Here is a 16421-nt window from a genome sequence, read left to right as displayed (position 1 = left end):
TGGCGCACTCGGTAGAGTGTGGTGCTGGGAGTGCAGCAGCGCTCCCGCCGCGGGTTCGGATCCTATATAGGGATGACCGGTGCGCTCACAGCGCTCACTGGCTGAGTGCGGTGCGGCCGGTCTCAAAAAGGACAAAAAAAAAAAAAAAAGATTTCTATTATCTCAATTCTATTTTTCCACAAATTTTTTGAAGTACCCTCATGTATAGTCAACCGATCTTTGACAAAAGAGCAAAGAAAATTCAATGGACAAAGGAGAGTCTTTTCAAAAAATGATGCTGAGACAACTGGACATCCACATGCAAAAAATGAATCCAGACAGAGACCTTACAACTTTCACAAAAATGGATCATAGACATATACGTAAAATGCAAAACTATAAAACTCCTGGAAGATATAGGAGAAAATATAGGTGACCGTGGGTTTCATGATAAAACATCAAAATCTTAGATACAACATCAAAATCATGATCCATGAAAGAAAAAATTGATAAGTTGGACTTCATTAAAATTAAAAACTTCTGGGCCGGCCCGTGGCTCACTCGGTAGAGTGCGGTGCTGATAACACCAAGGCCACGGGTTCGGATCCCATATAGGGATGGCCGGTTGGCTCACTGGGTGAGCATGGTGCTGACAACACCAAGTCAAGGGTTAAGATCCCCTTACCGGTCATCTTTAAAAAAATAAAATAAAATAAAAATAAAAAAAAAATAAACCTAACATGATTTAAATGTGGCACAATGTAAACCTTGAACATTACTGTTTAATTTTGAGATCTGAATTGATGACCTTGGCCTCTGTGATGAACTTGAACTCTGTGTAAGATGGAGATTTTGTCACCTAACCTACTGAAGGCAAGAGACAGAATGAAAACACGAGGTACAGACTAGGAGCAAATCTTTGGAAAACACATAACCAATAAAAGACTGTTCTCCAAAATATACAAAGAACTCTTAAAACCCAACAAAAAGAAAACGAGCAACCCAATTAAAAATGAGCAAAAGATATGAACAGACACCTCACCAAAGAAGATGTATAGATGGCAAATAGGCATATAAAACAACGCTCCGTTATATGTCATCAGGGAAATGCAAATTAATACAACAATGAAATAACACTACGCATCTAATAGAATGGCCAAAATCCAAACATCAAATGCTGGTGAGGATGTGCAGCAAGAGGAACTCTAATTCACTGATGGTGGGAATGCAAAATGGTACAGCCACTTATGGAGACAATTTGGCAGTTTCTCATAAAACTATACATATGACCTAGCAGTTGGTATTCACCCAAATGAGTTGAAAACTTATATATACACAAAAACCTGCACATGAATGTTTACTGCCGCTTTATTCATACTTGCTAAAACTTAGAAGCAACTAAGATGTCCTTCAGTAGGTCAATGGATAAATAAATTACGTACATCCACACAATGGAATATTATTCAATGCTACAAAGAAATGAACTATCAAGCCACAAAAAGACATGGAAGAACCTTAACTGCACACTGTTAAGTGAAAGAAAGTCAGTTCCAAGAGGGTAGGAATTGCTATGTTCACTGCTGTATCCCCAGCATCTAGATCAGTGTCTGGCCACAGCAAACCCTCAATAAATGTTTGGTGAATAAATAAATGTGCAAGATAAAAACGTTTTTCTTTTTCCTTTTTTTCCCCACCACTATACTAAAAAGGAAAAAGAATCCTTTTTTCTGTTTTTTTGTATTTTCATTTTTTTTGTGGCTGGCCCCATACAGGGATCCCAACTCTAAAAAACCTTTTTATTCAGTCATCCCTGATGTCTTGCTTTTTCTCACCCAGCATCTAATCCATGAGCAATTTCTGCCAGTTCTATCTTCTTAAATATATCCATATACAATTAAATATATCTAGAATCTGATCACTTCTCCCCACCTCCATAGCTGCACTGTGGGGTTAAGTCACAGTCATCTTGCACCTAGATTATTCCAATTGCCTCCTCACTGGTTTCCTTGCTTCCACTTCCGTCCTCCACAATCTATTCTCTACACTGCAGCCAGAGGGAGCCTTTTAATTCTTTAGTCCAGAAGACAGCAAACTCCCATAAAGGGTCAGATTGTGAATCTTTTCAGCTTTGCCTCTCTGTTGCAACAAGTATGGCTGGCTGTGTTCCAATAAAACTTTATTAACAATCACCAAAAGACCCCTGCTGTAATCCTATCTTGGGCAATTAACATCTAAAGTCTCATTACCTATCTGACTGCAGCTCTTAGGATCTCCCTGTTAGGCTGCTCCTGCAGTCCTCCCTCTTGGCCTTTGCAGCTGCTGTTCCTCTGCCTGGAGTTCCCTACCCACCTGGTTCATTTGTCACCTCCTCCATGAAGACTTCCCTGACTCTCTGATCTAAACTGGCCACCTCACTCTCTCCCCATTTCCCCCCAATAGCACTTAGCATCCCCTGACTGCTATACATTTGGGACTTCACTGTCTGTCTCCTCCTCCAGAGTGTCAGCTCACTGCTACGTCCCCAGTACCTAGCACCTTGCCTGGCACATGGAGGCTGCTCCATCAATTGTAGAACAAGGGCAACAACAGCAGACACTGGTAGAGCCCTGTGGAAGGAACAGGCCAATGCGAAGGACCAAGGGGCCTGTGTGGACCCGCTGGGCTGGGTTCTTCCTCACCTGGTTGGCTCTCCACCAGCTTCCTCTTGGCGGTTCTCCTCGCACTGCTCATGCTCCTTCCTCTCCCCCAACGGCTGTGGCTCCTGGTCCTTGCCATCTACGTGGGGCGCGTCCACCTATGGGCACAGCCAGCGCTTGAGAAGCATCAAAGGAGGGAAGACGAGCAGTGGGCAGATCGCCCACTTCCCAACCCTTTTATCATGGGCACCACGATGTGCCGCTGCAGTATGGTGGGGACCCGCAGAAGAGATGAGCGGGGCTGGGGTGGACACCATCAGGACGGGGGCGTGGGGTGGGGGGACCTTCTGTCCCAGGGGACCGAGGCGGGGAGACCTGGAGGGGCCGGGGCGAGGGCAGAGGCCCTGGGAGGGGCGCTGAGGGTCCTGGGCTCCTAACTAGTGTGTATGTCGGCTAGAGTCCTTTGAGGAAGGAGAAGAGGTAGGAGAAAAAGAAGAAGAAAAGAAACGGGTGTGGCGCATGGGTGTCCGAGCCTCTCTACCCTGCTCCTGCCATGCGCCATGCGTGGTAATCTGGCCTTCCGGCCGAGACGGTCAGTACGTCAGTCAGGGCCCGGTCGGTCAGTCAGGAAATCGGGGCCAGGCCTGGAGAGAGGCGGCCCTGATGGCAGGAGACAAGTGGCCGGGCTCGGGTCCGCTGGGGAAGCCCGGGATCGCGGCCGTTCTCTGCCCGTCAGCCCGCCGCCCGCGCGAAGGAAACAAGCGCGGCTTACTTCAGGTCGCTCCATCCCGTCTTTTCCCGCCTTCACGCTCGCGCCCTCTGCGCACGCGCCCGCCCCGCCCCCTGGGGGAATTTGTGCACACGGCGGGGCGCGGCCGACCGTTAAGCGGCAGTTGGGAGGTCCCAGGGCTGCGCGCGCAGCTGGCGCCGTCGGGGTGGGGAGGGGATGGGCCCTGCGCGGGCGTGTGTGCGCATGTGTGAGGCTCTCCGGGACAACTTAGCGTTCGGGTGTGGGGATGTCAGTGGGTCTTCGTTTGTGCTGTATGTCTTGGTCTATGCACTCTGCCTCGGGAAATCTTTCTAATAAATAATTAGGACCCTTGCCTCTCCTTATTACGGCCATGGCTCCCTGTTGACCTCAGTAACAGTTTATGCATTTACCACCTAGAATCAGTTACCTGCGGCACTCCAAAACTAGGACTTCCTTGAAAGCATGGTGGTGGGGTCTGGCTCATACAGGGTGGCATCCCTTAATAATAACAGGAGTACTAACAATAATCCCTTAATAGTAATAGTAATAGCAACAACGAGAATAATAATTGGCCACAAGGAGCCAGAATGGGAGGAAATATTTGCAAAATATATATCTAAGAAAAAGCTTGGGGGCTGGCTGGTTAGCTCAGTTGGTTAGAGCGTGGTGCTGATAACACCAAGATCCAGGGTTCAATCCCTGCACCGGCTAGCTGCCAAGGGTAAAAAAAAAAAAAGAATTTATATGCTGAATTTACAAGAACTCTTACAACTCAATAAAAAGACAAACAATCCAATTTTAAAATGGGCAAAATATTTGAATAGGTGTGTGCAAAGGCTCTGAGGTGGTAGCAGCTCACTGTGAGTAACCAGGAGGCCCTGGGTAGCAGGAGAGCAGGGATCTGGGGGAGGCAGTGGCGGGGGGGGGGACAAAAGAGATGAGCAGAGGCTGGGTGGCACAACTAAGGGCCAAGGCGAGGGTTTCGGATTTTGTTCCAATTGACTGGGAAGGAGGTGGACCTCCTCTCTGGGACACCTGTCAGTGTCCATGTGAGAAAGGGAGGTAGAAGGAAGCTGCTCACGTTGCTCAACCCCTTGTGCCAGGCTCTGTCCTGGGCCACACACTAAGGATACACATCTTGACGCCTACACTCTGGAGAACGGGGGTTTGAGTCTGGACTATGCCTGTTACCAACCGGGTGATCATAAAACTGCCACACACTCTCAAAACCCATCCCTGCTAGGGTGATAAAAAGCTAAAACATCAGTCTGTGGTAAGGTTTTCAGGGATAAAACATCTGGCACATAGTAAGGGTTCATTAAATAGTGGGTAACATCAGTATTTTGTGTCAAAGCAAGAAGCTAAACAAAATGCATTTTCTCACAGCATTGAGTTTAAAGTTTTGAGGATGATCTACCCAGAAAAATCTGACTTGCTGTTAAGCATGGACACGTGTGGAAATGCGCACATGTACACACACACACACACACACACAAAAGCAACCCATAAGATGCAGGACTTTTATGATGTAGTTTGTATAACTTTTGAAACGTGCAAAAGGAAACCATGTCTTGTTAGAGTAATGCATATAAGTAGTAAAAATTTAAAAATATAACATAAGAATGATAAACACCAAATTTGGGAGTAATCTTAGCAGGGCGGTGACAAAAAGAAATAGGACAACCACAGAGGGCCTTCAAACTCATCCACCACAGGCCAGCCTGTGGCTCACTCAGGAGAGTGCGGAGCTGATAACACCAAGGCCACGGGTTCGGATCCTATATAGGGATGGCCGGTTTGCTCACTGGCTGAGCGTGGTGCTGACAACACCAAGCCAAGGGTTGAGATCCCCTTACCGGTCATCTTTTAAAAAAAAAAACTCATCCACCACACAGTTCTAAAAAGTGAAAAGATACAAAGCAAACACAGCCAGTGTTGATTTAACAAAACTGGGAGCAGATTCCTGGGGATCTCTTGTATTATGCTTTATATGCTCTTGAGCCTCCTCACTTTCCTTAATTTTGCCCCATGGCCTTTACCTGCCCCCATTTGTGTATTTATCTATTTAGCACTTGTCTCCCCTGGCCTCCAGAATGTCAGCTCCCCGAGGGCAGGCATCTGAGTCTGCTTTGCCCACTGCTGAGTGAGTCTTCACTCTCAAACAGTGCTGGCACTTAGGAGGTGCACATGTGTTCCATGAAAGAGCATTTTTCTGTATGCTTGAATTATTTAATTTGAAATGAAAACGTCTGACTGGGGACCCAGGACCAGCACTATCCATGGCCTCAGCTAGGCACAGCGGTGGTAGGCTTGTGGTTATGTGGAAATGATCCATGTTGCCAAAAGTGTGCTAGCCCTAAAGATGAGGTGTGAACCACACAACGGCTGGGATTCGCTTTAACATATTTCCACAAAAACATATGAGGGACAAAACTCAGGTGCGAGATCTGCTCACTGTTCAGTGTGAACCCTGAGCTCATGGAGCTTTATCCTGCTCCTCTCTCTACTCCGGGCTCATTTGATCCTTACGAAAAAAAATTGGGGGGCCGGCCTGTGGCTCACTTGGGAGAGTGTGGTGCTGATAACACGAAAGCCACAGGTTCGGATCCCTATATAGGGATGGCTGGTTTGCTCACTTGGGAGAGTGCGGTGCTGATAACACCAAGGCCACAGGTTCAGATCCCTATATAGGGATGGCTGGTTTGCTCACTTGGGAGAGTGCGGTGCTGATAACACCAAGGCCACAGGTTCAGATCCCTATATAAGGATGGCCGGTTAGCTCGCTTGGGAGAGCGTGGTGCCGACGACACCAAATCAAGGGTTAAGATCCCCTTACTGGTCATCTTTTAAGAAAAAGAAAAAAAATTTTTTTAGAGAACAGCTCCCACCCCCCACCCCCATGTTTCCACTGGCTCCCAGGGCCCCAACAACCACCTTGGTCTCCACCTTCCAAATGTCCCCTTCACTAAAGTAGGAGGTTTCTGTTCCATTCAGCTAGAAGAGAGCTGTCACCAGTAGTTGATTAGTAAATGCTCCATGGACGTAGTCTTTCCCAGGTGATCTGGCTCAGGCCGGCTAGGATCTTTGAATATCCAAGACCCCCAACTCACCACCCCTCACACCTGGGGCTCCAGCAACTAATTTTTTCACTATCAACTGGCACACTGAGCTGGAGGAATCCAACAGGACCCCTCACCCCTAAGGAAAGTCACCAGATGAGGGCAAATGCCCACTTTATTAGACAGCAGGTGGCCTGCAGGGCTCCCTATGGCCCACCCTCATAGGTGGACAGACCACAGAAGGAAACTGCTACCCACTCCCCTGCCCCTGGGATGGGTAGGGAAGAGGAAATACCAAGGGGAGGGGGAGGCTGGCCTCACAGAGGCCTCATAAATATAAGGAGGTTACTGGCAAGGGATGCAAAGGGACTAGGCAGCAGGGACTCAGGGAGGGCAGGTGATCGGGGTGTGGCCCACGTCATGCAGCCTCCTGTGTCCTCGGCTCGGCATCCAGGCGGCACAAGGGACTGTCATACACCATCTGCAGGTTCACCTTGTGGCCCACCAGCTCCCGGATATTGTTGATGCCATATTTGATCATCGTTGGGCTTGGGGGTAAGGGGACAGAGTTTAACACGAGGTCAGGTCCTGTTCTCTGCTCAGAACCCTCCATGGCTCCCACCTTCCTCAGAGTAAAAGCCAAAGGCCTCCCCATGATCCACAAGGCCCTGGACCGTCTGCCTTGTCACCTCCCTGCCCTCACCTCCTCTCACTCTGCCCCTTCACCGACTTCCTCCAGCCACACTGGCCTCCTTGCTGTTCTCCAAACACACCAGGCCCAGTCCAGCCTCAGGGCCTTTGCACTAGCTATGCCTTCTGCCTGGAACGCCCTTCCCTGGATATTCTCACAGCTCACCCCTTCATCCACCTCCAGGCTTTGCTCAGATGCCACCTCCTCTGTGAAGCCTTCCCTGACTACCTAATCTCCTTAGCGCTTGATGGAGTTTGGATGTGTTGTCCCCTCCAAAACTCATGTAGCGATTTGATCTCCAATGTGGCAGTGTTAGAAACTAATTGAGTCATGGGGGCGGATCCCTCATGAATGGATTAATGCTCTCCCTGGGGAAGGAGGGGTAGTGAGTGAGTTCTCACTCTATTAGTTCCCGCAAGACCTGATTCTTTAAAGGACCCCGGCACCTCCTCTCTCTTGCTCTCTCTTGCTTCCTCTCACCATGTACCTGCCAGCTGCCTGCCATTTTTCCTCCACGAGTAGAAGCAGCCTGAGGCCCATGCCAGATGCAGATGTGCCAGAATCATAAGCCAAATAAACCTCTTTTCCTTATAAATTACCCAGTCTCAGGTAGTTCTGTTATAGCAACACAAAATGGACTAAAACAGCACTCTCTGCTTCACTTTCTCTATAGATTTTACTAGTTGAATTTACTTCTCTATCTTCTAGTTATCATCCTTTTCCTCCACCAGAATCCCAGCTTCACAGAGGCAGGGAGGTATGCTATCATGTTTGTGCACAGGGCCGGGTATAGAGCAGGTGCTTACTAATAAAGCTTTGTCAAACGAATGAGTGAATCAATGAATGAAGAGACGGTGCTGAAGCTCCACAGGCCCCCATGCCTGGCGAGGCAGCCAGACCCCGGAGTTCCTCCCCGGACACTCACCGCTCCAGAGACAGGCCCCAGGCGATGACTGATACATTCTCGGGGAGCCCCATGGGCAGCAGCATTTCGGGACGGAAGACTCCAGAATTCCCAACCTCCACCCATTTCTTCAGGCCTGTGGGGGTGGGAGAGTGAAGACGAAGCAGCATGTATGGGTGGTGCTGGGCCTGGTGGTGAGCTTGGGAGGTAGGGTATCGGCTTGGCAGTGAGGGAGACCCAGGCCAAGCCATGGGGAGCCTGAGACCACCTTCTATACCCTAGTACTGGGTTCCAACCTGACCTTGGTGGTAGCTGAACACCTCCATGCTGGGCTCTGTGTAGGGGTTGTAAGCCGGCTTGAAACGCAGCTGGGTGATACCTGGGGGGTGGAGGATAAGTCTGGTGACCCAGGCACCCTCCCACCACCCCACCAAGCCCACCTGCCCTGGCCAGCCTGCTCACCCAGCTTGGTGAAGAACTCCCGCAGCACGCCCATGAGGTGACCCAGGGTGAGGCCATGGTCAGCCACAACGCCTTCGATCTGGTGGAACTCGGCCAGGTGTGTGGCATCCAGGGTCTCGTTCCGGAACACACGGTCAATGGAGAAGTACTTGGCTGGTGTGAAGGGCTTCTGGGGAGCAGGGGTGACAGCCAGGCCCAGCCCGGGTGTGGGTCAGGAAGTCTGTATGACAGCCCCCCAAGCCCCACTGCCCAGGCCAAGCCGCACCTTCTGGGCAAGGCGGTAGAGGGCACGGGCGCTGGCAGACGTGGTGTGTGTGCGCAGCAGGTTTTTCCTGGCCTCGTCTAGCTTCCAGTTGTACTTGTACCTTCAAGAAGAAAGGCGGGAAGTCCGTGCTGTGGCCCTCGGGCCTCCACCTCCTTCCCTCCCGTAATCCCCCACAGTCAAAGTCCTTCCTCACCCCTGTGAGCCATAGCCGCCCTGAGAGTGGATCCGCTTGACCCGCTGGACGTAGTCCATTGGGAGCTGCAGGGCCTCGGCTGGATCTGGGCAGGATAGAGCATCATCTGGTCAGTCACGGGCATTTCTCAAATAGCCCCTACATGGATGGTGGTGATGTGACACTCTTTCCCCAATAGCAGTCAGAGGGCACCAGGGACGCCTAAGTCAGTTACACCCCTCCTCTGCCCAGAACCCTCCACAGCTCCCACCTCACTCAGAGGAAAAGCCCAAGTCCTCCTGTGGCTCTGTTCCGTCACCTCCTCCCATTCCTACCACCTCTCCAGTTGCTGGGCCTCCCAGCTGACCTGTGAGCACACCAGGCACATTCCAGCCTTAGGGCTTTGCACTGGCCATTTCCTCTGCCTGGAAATTTCCTTCTCCAAATATGGCTCCCTCCCTCATCTCCTTCAGTCTTTGCTTAAACAAAGACTCATTTAAATTAACAGCCACACCCCCCCCCCGACACACACACACACACACACACACACACACACACACACACACACACCAATTTCCCCTGTTGCACTTACCATTCCCCATCCCACTACACAGCTTGCTCAAGATTTAACACACCTCCCCAACCAGGATACAGGTGTCCCCAGAGCAGGGACTTCTGTCCCGTCCATGGCTGTGACCCAGGTGTTAACAGAGACCTTGGTGCACAGGTGAGGCTCAGAGAGCATCGTTGCATGAATGTGCAAATTCTTAAGATCCCCTTCCAAAGACACAATTTTGGTGTTCCTGAAAAGCCTGGGATCGAATCCCACCTCCAGAACTTACAAGCTGTGTGACCCCAGGCAAGAGACATTCCCTCTCTATGCCTCAGTTTCCTCATTTGTAAAAGGAAGCTAACAGTACTAATTCTTGTAATTGTCAAGATTAGAACAGCGACTAGTGTGTAATGAGTGCTTAGTCAGTTTTGGGTGCCACGAGATGATGACAAGAATGACGTTGCTCCTAGCCAGATAATGGGCATCCAGTGACCTTGCCAGCCCTCCTGGTGGGGTAGACAACAACCACTGTGGGAAGCCATTCAATTTCAGACAGCACCGAGTACAGTGAAAGAAAGAAAGAACCGGGACACAAGAATGAAGACCAGGGGTGAGGGGCTCTTGTAGCACTGGTGGTGACATGAGAGGAAGTTGGATTCCACAGCTGCCTTGAAGATCTATCTAGAAGACATTCTCAGTGGAAGGCACAGCATGGGCAAAGGCCCTGAGGCGGACACAGCACTGTCATGTCCAGAGGACCAGAGTGAAGACTAACAGCGGTGGAAGGAGATCACAGAGGTTGATGGGACCAGCTCTCACAGGCCTTGCTGGCCACACTGAGGATGGGATTTATTTTTTTCTATTTATTTATTTTTTTGGTGGCTGGCCAGTATGGGGATCCAAACCCGTGTCCTTGGTATCATAAGGCTGCGTGCTAAGTAACTAGCTAACCAGCCAGCCCCACAGGGCTTTATTTTGTAAAATGGGATGCCTAACCCCTAAAAATTCTGCCCAGGCCTGGCACCTCCCATGTCATCCCAGCCAGGACCTCAGGGCTGACCCACCTCGCAGGAAGAAGGTGTCATGCTGGTCGCGCGCCGGGTGCTGCTGGGGCTGGAAGAGTGCGTCAAAGTTCCAGAAGGAGCTCTCGATGAAGTTGTCAGTTGGCATCTCAGTGAACCTGGTGGGAGATGCGGCCTGACTGCCCTGCCTGTACCCAGTGGCTATGCCAGTCCCGCCCCTGGCCCCACGCTCACCCCATCTCCAGGAAGATCTGGCGGAACTGGGAGCGGACCTTGAGCAGGGGGTGCAGGTGGCCACTGTCAGGGAGGACGCCACGGGCCAAGAAGTTGTAGGGCTTGAAGGGCCGGTCACGCCAGGAGCCACTGTGGGGGGATTTGAGATGCACAGGCCTGGTGAGGGATGCCCAACTTCCACCTGCCCCCCATCCTGGGGCACACCCCTACCTACCTGGAGATCATCTCCGGGCTCAGCTCTGCCTCCTGCTTGGAGATGCTGGTGCTGAAGGCACTGCCTTTGCTCACCCAGTATGTCTTCAGGGTCCTGTGGCCAGAGGAGTGAAAGTGATGCCGCTTGCTGTCACCTCCTCCAAAAGGCTTTCTTTGATCTCTCATCTGATGCTGATCCCAACACTGCCCACCAAGTCATTCTGCTTTATTTTCTCCCTAGCATTTACCACCACTCAAAATTCTCTTATGTGGCCATCTCCTATTTCCCTGTGTCCACTCACTTATTCATTCAACAAACACTTATCGAGAACTTAATGTGTACCAGGGTCAGTTTAAGGCACTAAGTACACAGCTGGGAACCATAGTATTAGGTAAAATCTAGAGGGTTTATTCTGTGCCAGGCTCTATTCCACTAAAGTATTCTACAACCTGGTAGGTAGGGGCCATTCTATAGATGAGGAAACTGAGGCTGGGAAAGGCCAGGTGACTTGGCCAAGGTCACTGAGCTAGTAAGTGGCAGAGCCCAGATTTCAATCAGGCAGCCAGGCTGGCCAGATAGATCACTTGAGAGAGCATGGTGCTGAAAACACCAAGGTCAAGGGTTTGGATCCCTGTACTGGCCAGCCACCAAAAAAATAAATAAATAAAATCAAGCAGCCGGTTGCAGTCTCTGTTCTCTATGCCACTCTGTCTGCTCACTGCAGACATCAGCCCTGCAAGAGCAAAGCCTCCAGCCCATCCAGGTTCCAGAAGCCTGTCTGGTGCCTATTCATTCAGCTTCAGACAGGGCTAAGGACCGTGAAGGAGATGATCAGGGTATGAGAGATGGATACTGGCAGTGAGGGGCTTGTGTGGAACTCGAGGGGAAAAAAGGGTGTCAGAGTAGGCTCTTTAAGGTGACACATGAGCAGAGGTTTGATGCCAAAGCCTGCCTTAAAGATCGGTGGGAAGATATTTCTCAGCAGAAGATGAATCATGGGCAAAGGCCCTAAGGCTGGCATGTGCGCTTGACAATCATGGTGTAAAGGGGCTGGGAGGAAACTGGCAGCACCCTCAGCGTGGTGTGGATAGGACAGCTCCCACCCACCTTCCCACCATAGTGCCACACAGTGATGGTGGCCTGAGCCTGCAGGTAGCACTGCCCACTCACACTTCAGTCAGCAGCTTCCTCTTCCTGAGCTCGCTCCTCTCCTTCTCGCCCAGCTTCTCGGCCTGTCCTCCCCGGACCAGCTGGAGCCGCCCCTGCACCTCATCCTCCATGCTGTCCACCTGCCACGATGAGGGGTGTGAGGGCCAGGGGCCCATCCACCTGTCCACCTGCCCGCCCGCCTGCAGGGACTCACCACTCGGAACACCCGGGGCCCATCAGCTGCGCTCTTGTCCACACGGATCCACTTATTGGACATGGCCTTGCTGAAGCCCACTTTGCCACTGGGCAGTCGCTGGAGGAGTGAGGCTGCAGTGAGTGGGGCACGAGGACCACCTTTACCCAATCACTTCCCCGCTTGCCCACAAGCCCCTACCATGAGCTCGCTCTGGGCCAGGCCCTCCGGAGGGATGCTGCGAAACACACGGGCCTCATGGCTGCCCTCCCGGGCAATCTCCTCACCCTCAGCGGTGAGCTCCCAGCGCTTGGTGGAGCGAAGTTCAGCCTCAATGACCTGGAGGGAAATGGGGGCCACAGAGAGGAGGATGGTTCAGAGTCAGTCACCCCTTTGCTGCAGCACTGGGGCCGAGGTTTAAAGCATAGCCTCTGAAGCTGGCTTCATGTCCCAGCTGTGCCACTTTCCAGCTAGATGATCCCGAGGGAAGCATTTCCTGTTGCCAAGCCTCCACTTCCCTTATGTAACATTGATACAATAATAATAATAATGACGATGATAGTTCACACCTCCCAGGGTGAGATAAAGTACTAAGTACATTGCCTGGCAGAGAAAAAAATCTTACTATCACTTTTGAACCTGATAAAAGATTTTATTTATTTATTTTTTGGTCATTGGCCAGCATGGGGATCCAAACTCTTGACTTTGGTGTTGTCAGCACTACGCTCTAACCAACTGAGCAGCCCCTGTTGACAAATTTTAAGTTCTCAGATTAGCTGATTTGTCTCTATATTCACATCTCAGTGCCAAGAGTGTTATAGAAGGAAGCAGGAACCTGAGGCTCCAAGATGAGGACAGGTCCAGGGTCATGCAGACAGGGACAAGGCTAGGTGGGGTTCACAAGTCCTCACTCCTCCTTTGTTCTAATCCAGCTCTGTTCCTCACTCACTGTGAGCTCAGGAAAGTTGCTTAATCTCCCGAGTGACTTTTCTTCTCTGTAAGAGAAAGGTCTGATGGGCTCCCCTCAGAGGGTTTTGAAGAGTAAGTGAATCAACGCACAGAAAAGAACAGAGTGCTCAATGTGCGACAAATGCTGCACAAATTCTAACTACTGTTGTTATTTTTGTTATCTTTGCCATCATCGTTATGAGATTAAGCCAAATTAAATTATCATTATTAATACCAGGGTCTAGGGTTTGATCCCTGTACCGGCCAGCTGCCAAAAAAAAAAAAAAAAGGTCATTATTTAACCCTCTGTGACCTATATGACCTACACATATGTCAATTTCAGACTGATTACCCCCCACACCATAGCTTCACTTTCTCCTTTGCAGTGAAGACCTCGGTACTGGTAATCCAAGTGCCTAATTTCATATCTGGGTTCACCAACCGCTTCCAGTGACACTGACAAGTTACTGACCAGTGCTGAGCATCAGCTGTCATAGCTGCAAAATGGGGATAATAACAGAGTCATCACCCTAGGCTTACAGCAAGAACTGAACAAGTAAAGCTGAGATCAGAATGGGTCATGGAATGTGAGCTTGATAAACAGTCCAGACCTGTTTCCTGAGTGCTTGCCTCAGGGATCCAGCCTCCTGGGCGGCCCACGGGCCCCTCAACATTCTCCTCCTGTACTTCCATCACCCTCCACTTTCCCAAGTTGGAAAGCTAGGCTTCATGGGTGCTCCCCTTGCCTTGTCCTGAATCTCAGGTCATGCTCCCCACCCCCAATTCCAGCTGCCTCCCCACAGTCAGACACCATGCCGTCTAGCTTGGGGATTTGCCAGCCTCTGCCTTCATCCTCTAGCCTCCAGTCCTGCCCGTTAATCCTTCCCAAAGTTGATGGAGAAAGCACACATATTTGACCTGCTCCAGCTCCTGCTACGGCTCCCCAGTTCTCCTATGAGATAAAAACCTACAAAGCCTTGCAATTCTAGCTGTACTGGTGTCTCTGGCCACCTGTCATCCCGTTAACCACCCGTCATTCATCCCTAAAATACCATGGCTTTCCTCCACAGTGCATAGACCCGACTCAGCTGTCACCTCCACTGGGCCACTCTCCCTGATCCCCAAGGTTAGGTCAGCTGTCACCGGTGGATTCCTTGGGTTTTCCCCATAATTCTGATCGCTTGAGCACGTCCCTATTAGACCGAAACCTCCGTAAGAGCAGTGACCGTGTCTTTCTTGTTCACCAACGTACACCTTCCCCCACCCCCTGCTGATCATGCCTCAATGGACGTTTATTGCAGGAGGAACATCCGGGCGCCCGGGCCCTCACTCGTAACAGACTCCCCGCCTGCTCCTCCCAGGGTAGACTCAGATACAGTTACCCCTAACCAGGCCTGACGCAGTTTGTCCTGGAGGCAGGGCTCTTCTGGCAAGGGAACTGCAAGTGCAAAAGCCAGGCGGCCCGGCATCACGGGCCCGGCTCACCTCGCCCAGCGTCTGCAGGCTCTTCACGGCGCCCACCACTGCCTGGTGCTCCACGCCCAGCTCGGCCGCCAGCTCCGCGCTGTCCAGGCCGCCGTCGGCCGCCTCCAGCCGCCGCAGCAGCAGCTCCGCTACAGGACCATCCGCCATGGTTGCTGCCAGCGCGCTCGGCGTGTCTTGGTGCCGGGCCAGAGCAACCGGAACCGGAACCGGCGCCCGGGAGCGCGTGCCGCCATCTTGAGTGTGGCAGGCCGGGCTGCAGTGCTCAGGGCGCCGCCATCTTGAGGGCGGCAACTAAGCCTCAACGGGTGGAAGGGACTCAAGCCCCACCTCCGCCCTTACTGCACCAAGGTCCGCTGGTTGACCAGAGAGGTAAAATTGATGTCCTCAAGGTCAGAAGCACGGTTTTGTTTTGAGTTTCATCCAGTGCCCCCTCCAGTGGGTTGTGTGACCTTGGATTTCACCCTCTGGGGCCCTGAGCTCTTTGCCCTTTTGGGATTTTCCCTTGCCCTGGAGCAGGGCGGTGGGTGGTGATCTGCAGAGATGGTCATTCAGTGGATGTTAACTACTTTTACATTTTCAAAGGGAGTCTGGGTAGGGACTCACCTAGTAATAGTTATAATCAAGGTGGCAGCTTACGCGTGTGGACTACCTCCTATGTGCCCGACCCAGTGCTAAGTGCTTCAGGTATATAATTTCATTTCACCTCAACACTTTATGATGTAGGTACTGATATAACCCCCACTTCACAGATTAGAAAACTGAGGCTCAGAGGGAGTTGTAACTTGCCCAAGGTTCTACAGGGAGTTGGTGGAAATGGGGTAAAAAATTATAAACTCTCCAGATTCCACCCCCTTCATGCTCTGAGAAGACCAATGTCAGAGCAATAATGCTAATGTAGGTTAGCCCTGTCCTATAGAGATATGATATGAGACAGAAATGTAATTTTAAATTTTCTAGTAGCAACATGAAAAAAGAAACCGGTGGAAATAACTTTGAGAATTTACATAATCTATTATGTCCGGATTGATTTTTCAAGACTGCTAATGAAATATTTTGCGTTCTTTTCTCATACTAAGTCGTCAAAATCTGATGTGTATTTTACACCTACAGCACATCTCCGTTCAGACCAGCCACATTTCTTACATTTTTTTTTTTTTGGCAGCTGGCCAGTGAGGGGATCCGTACCCTTGTCCTTGGTGTTATAACACCATGCTGTAACCAACTAAGCTAACCAGTCAGCCCTCAGTCAAATTTCAAACGATCACTGGTCACTTGGCCAGTGGCGACTATGTTAGACAGCTTAGGTAGATTCTAATCCCAAATCTGCCACTTATGTCACTCAACCAGATCGCTTAGTTTTTCTGTGCCTCAGTTTCCTCGTCCAAATGGAGATTATATGAGCCCAGGTTATTGTGAGAATTACATGATATAGTGTGCATACATGTATGCAGTACTTGCTAATACTAAATTGAGTATGGACCATGTGTCAGGCACTCATAAACAGAACACATTTACTCATTGAACACCACAATTATTATTTGAGCCTGTAAGATGGGGTTACTAATAACCCCAAATCCTGACCCTACAATGAGGTCCTGTATTCAGGATGCATCTCTCAAAGTCCCTTTTCTCCTCAGCATCAAAGCACTTTGGCCATTTTTGTTTATTTAATTCCCACAAGAGTCCTTTCTTCCTTCAGTCACAAGCAAGTAGTTTTTTTTTTTT

The 16421-nt window shown here is 50.5% G+C and overlaps 1 protein-coding gene and 1 non-coding gene across 3 annotated transcripts; one reads left to right on the top strand and one right to left on the bottom strand.

Moving 5' to 3' along the window:
- Nucleotides 1-2664: 2664 nt before the first annotated feature.
- FARSA (phenylalanyl-tRNA synthetase, alpha subunit) lies at nucleotides 2665-14879 on the bottom strand. Of its 2 annotated transcripts, none has more exons than XM_008566655.1 (13): nucleotides 14697-14864; nucleotides 12465-12602; nucleotides 12285-12383; nucleotides 12092-12210; nucleotides 10943-11035; nucleotides 10729-10857; nucleotides 10537-10652; nucleotides 8941-9025; nucleotides 8748-8847; nucleotides 8483-8651; nucleotides 8322-8399; nucleotides 8042-8156; nucleotides 2665-2773 (listed from the first exon to the last, which is right to left on the bottom strand). In XM_008566655.1, the coding sequence occupies exons 1-13, from the start codon at nucleotides 14841-14843 to the stop codon at nucleotides 2755-2757; spliced, it is 1407 nt and encodes a 468-aa protein (XP_008564877.1). In that variant the 5' UTR covers nucleotides 14844-14864; the 3' UTR covers nucleotides 2665-2754. The 2 variants fall into 2 exon arrangements, with proteins under 2 accessions (XP_008564877.1, XP_008564876.1); XM_008566654.1 differs by lacking the exon at nucleotides 2665-2773 and adding an exon at nucleotides 6583-6973 and having other exon boundaries at nucleotides 14697-14879.
- On the top strand, nucleotides 4004-4077 carry TRNAI-GAU. Its single transcript has one exon. It is a non-coding gene; the product is annotated as a tRNA-Ile (tRNA).
- Nucleotides 14880-16421: the final 1542 nt, after the last annotated feature.

The sequence above is a fragment of the Galeopterus variegatus genome, unplaced genomic scaffold (assembly GCF_000696425.1).
Source record: "Galeopterus variegatus unplaced genomic scaffold, G_variegatus-3.0.2 Scaffold259, whole genome shotgun sequence".
In the NCBI taxonomy this organism is placed as follows: Eukaryota; Metazoa; Chordata; class Mammalia; order Dermoptera; family Cynocephalidae; genus Galeopterus; species Galeopterus variegatus.
This window is presented reverse-complemented; position numbering and strand designations above follow the sequence as displayed.

Bases quoted from the DNA above. Each gene is read 5' to 3' on its own strand.
- FARSA (XM_008566654.1), bottom strand. From the start codon at position 14,843: ATGGCGGATGGTCCTGTAGCGGAGCTGCTGCTGCGGCGGCTGGAGGCG. The intron at 12,211-12,284 runs GTGAGTCCCTGC...TCATCGTGGCAG, and splicing joins GGCCCCGGGTGTTCCGAGTG to GTGGACAGCATGGAGGATGA. The intron at 8,848-8,940 runs GTGAGGAAGGAC...TTCTTCTTGAAG, and splicing joins GGCGGCTATGGCTCACAGGG to GTACAAGTACAACTGGAAGC.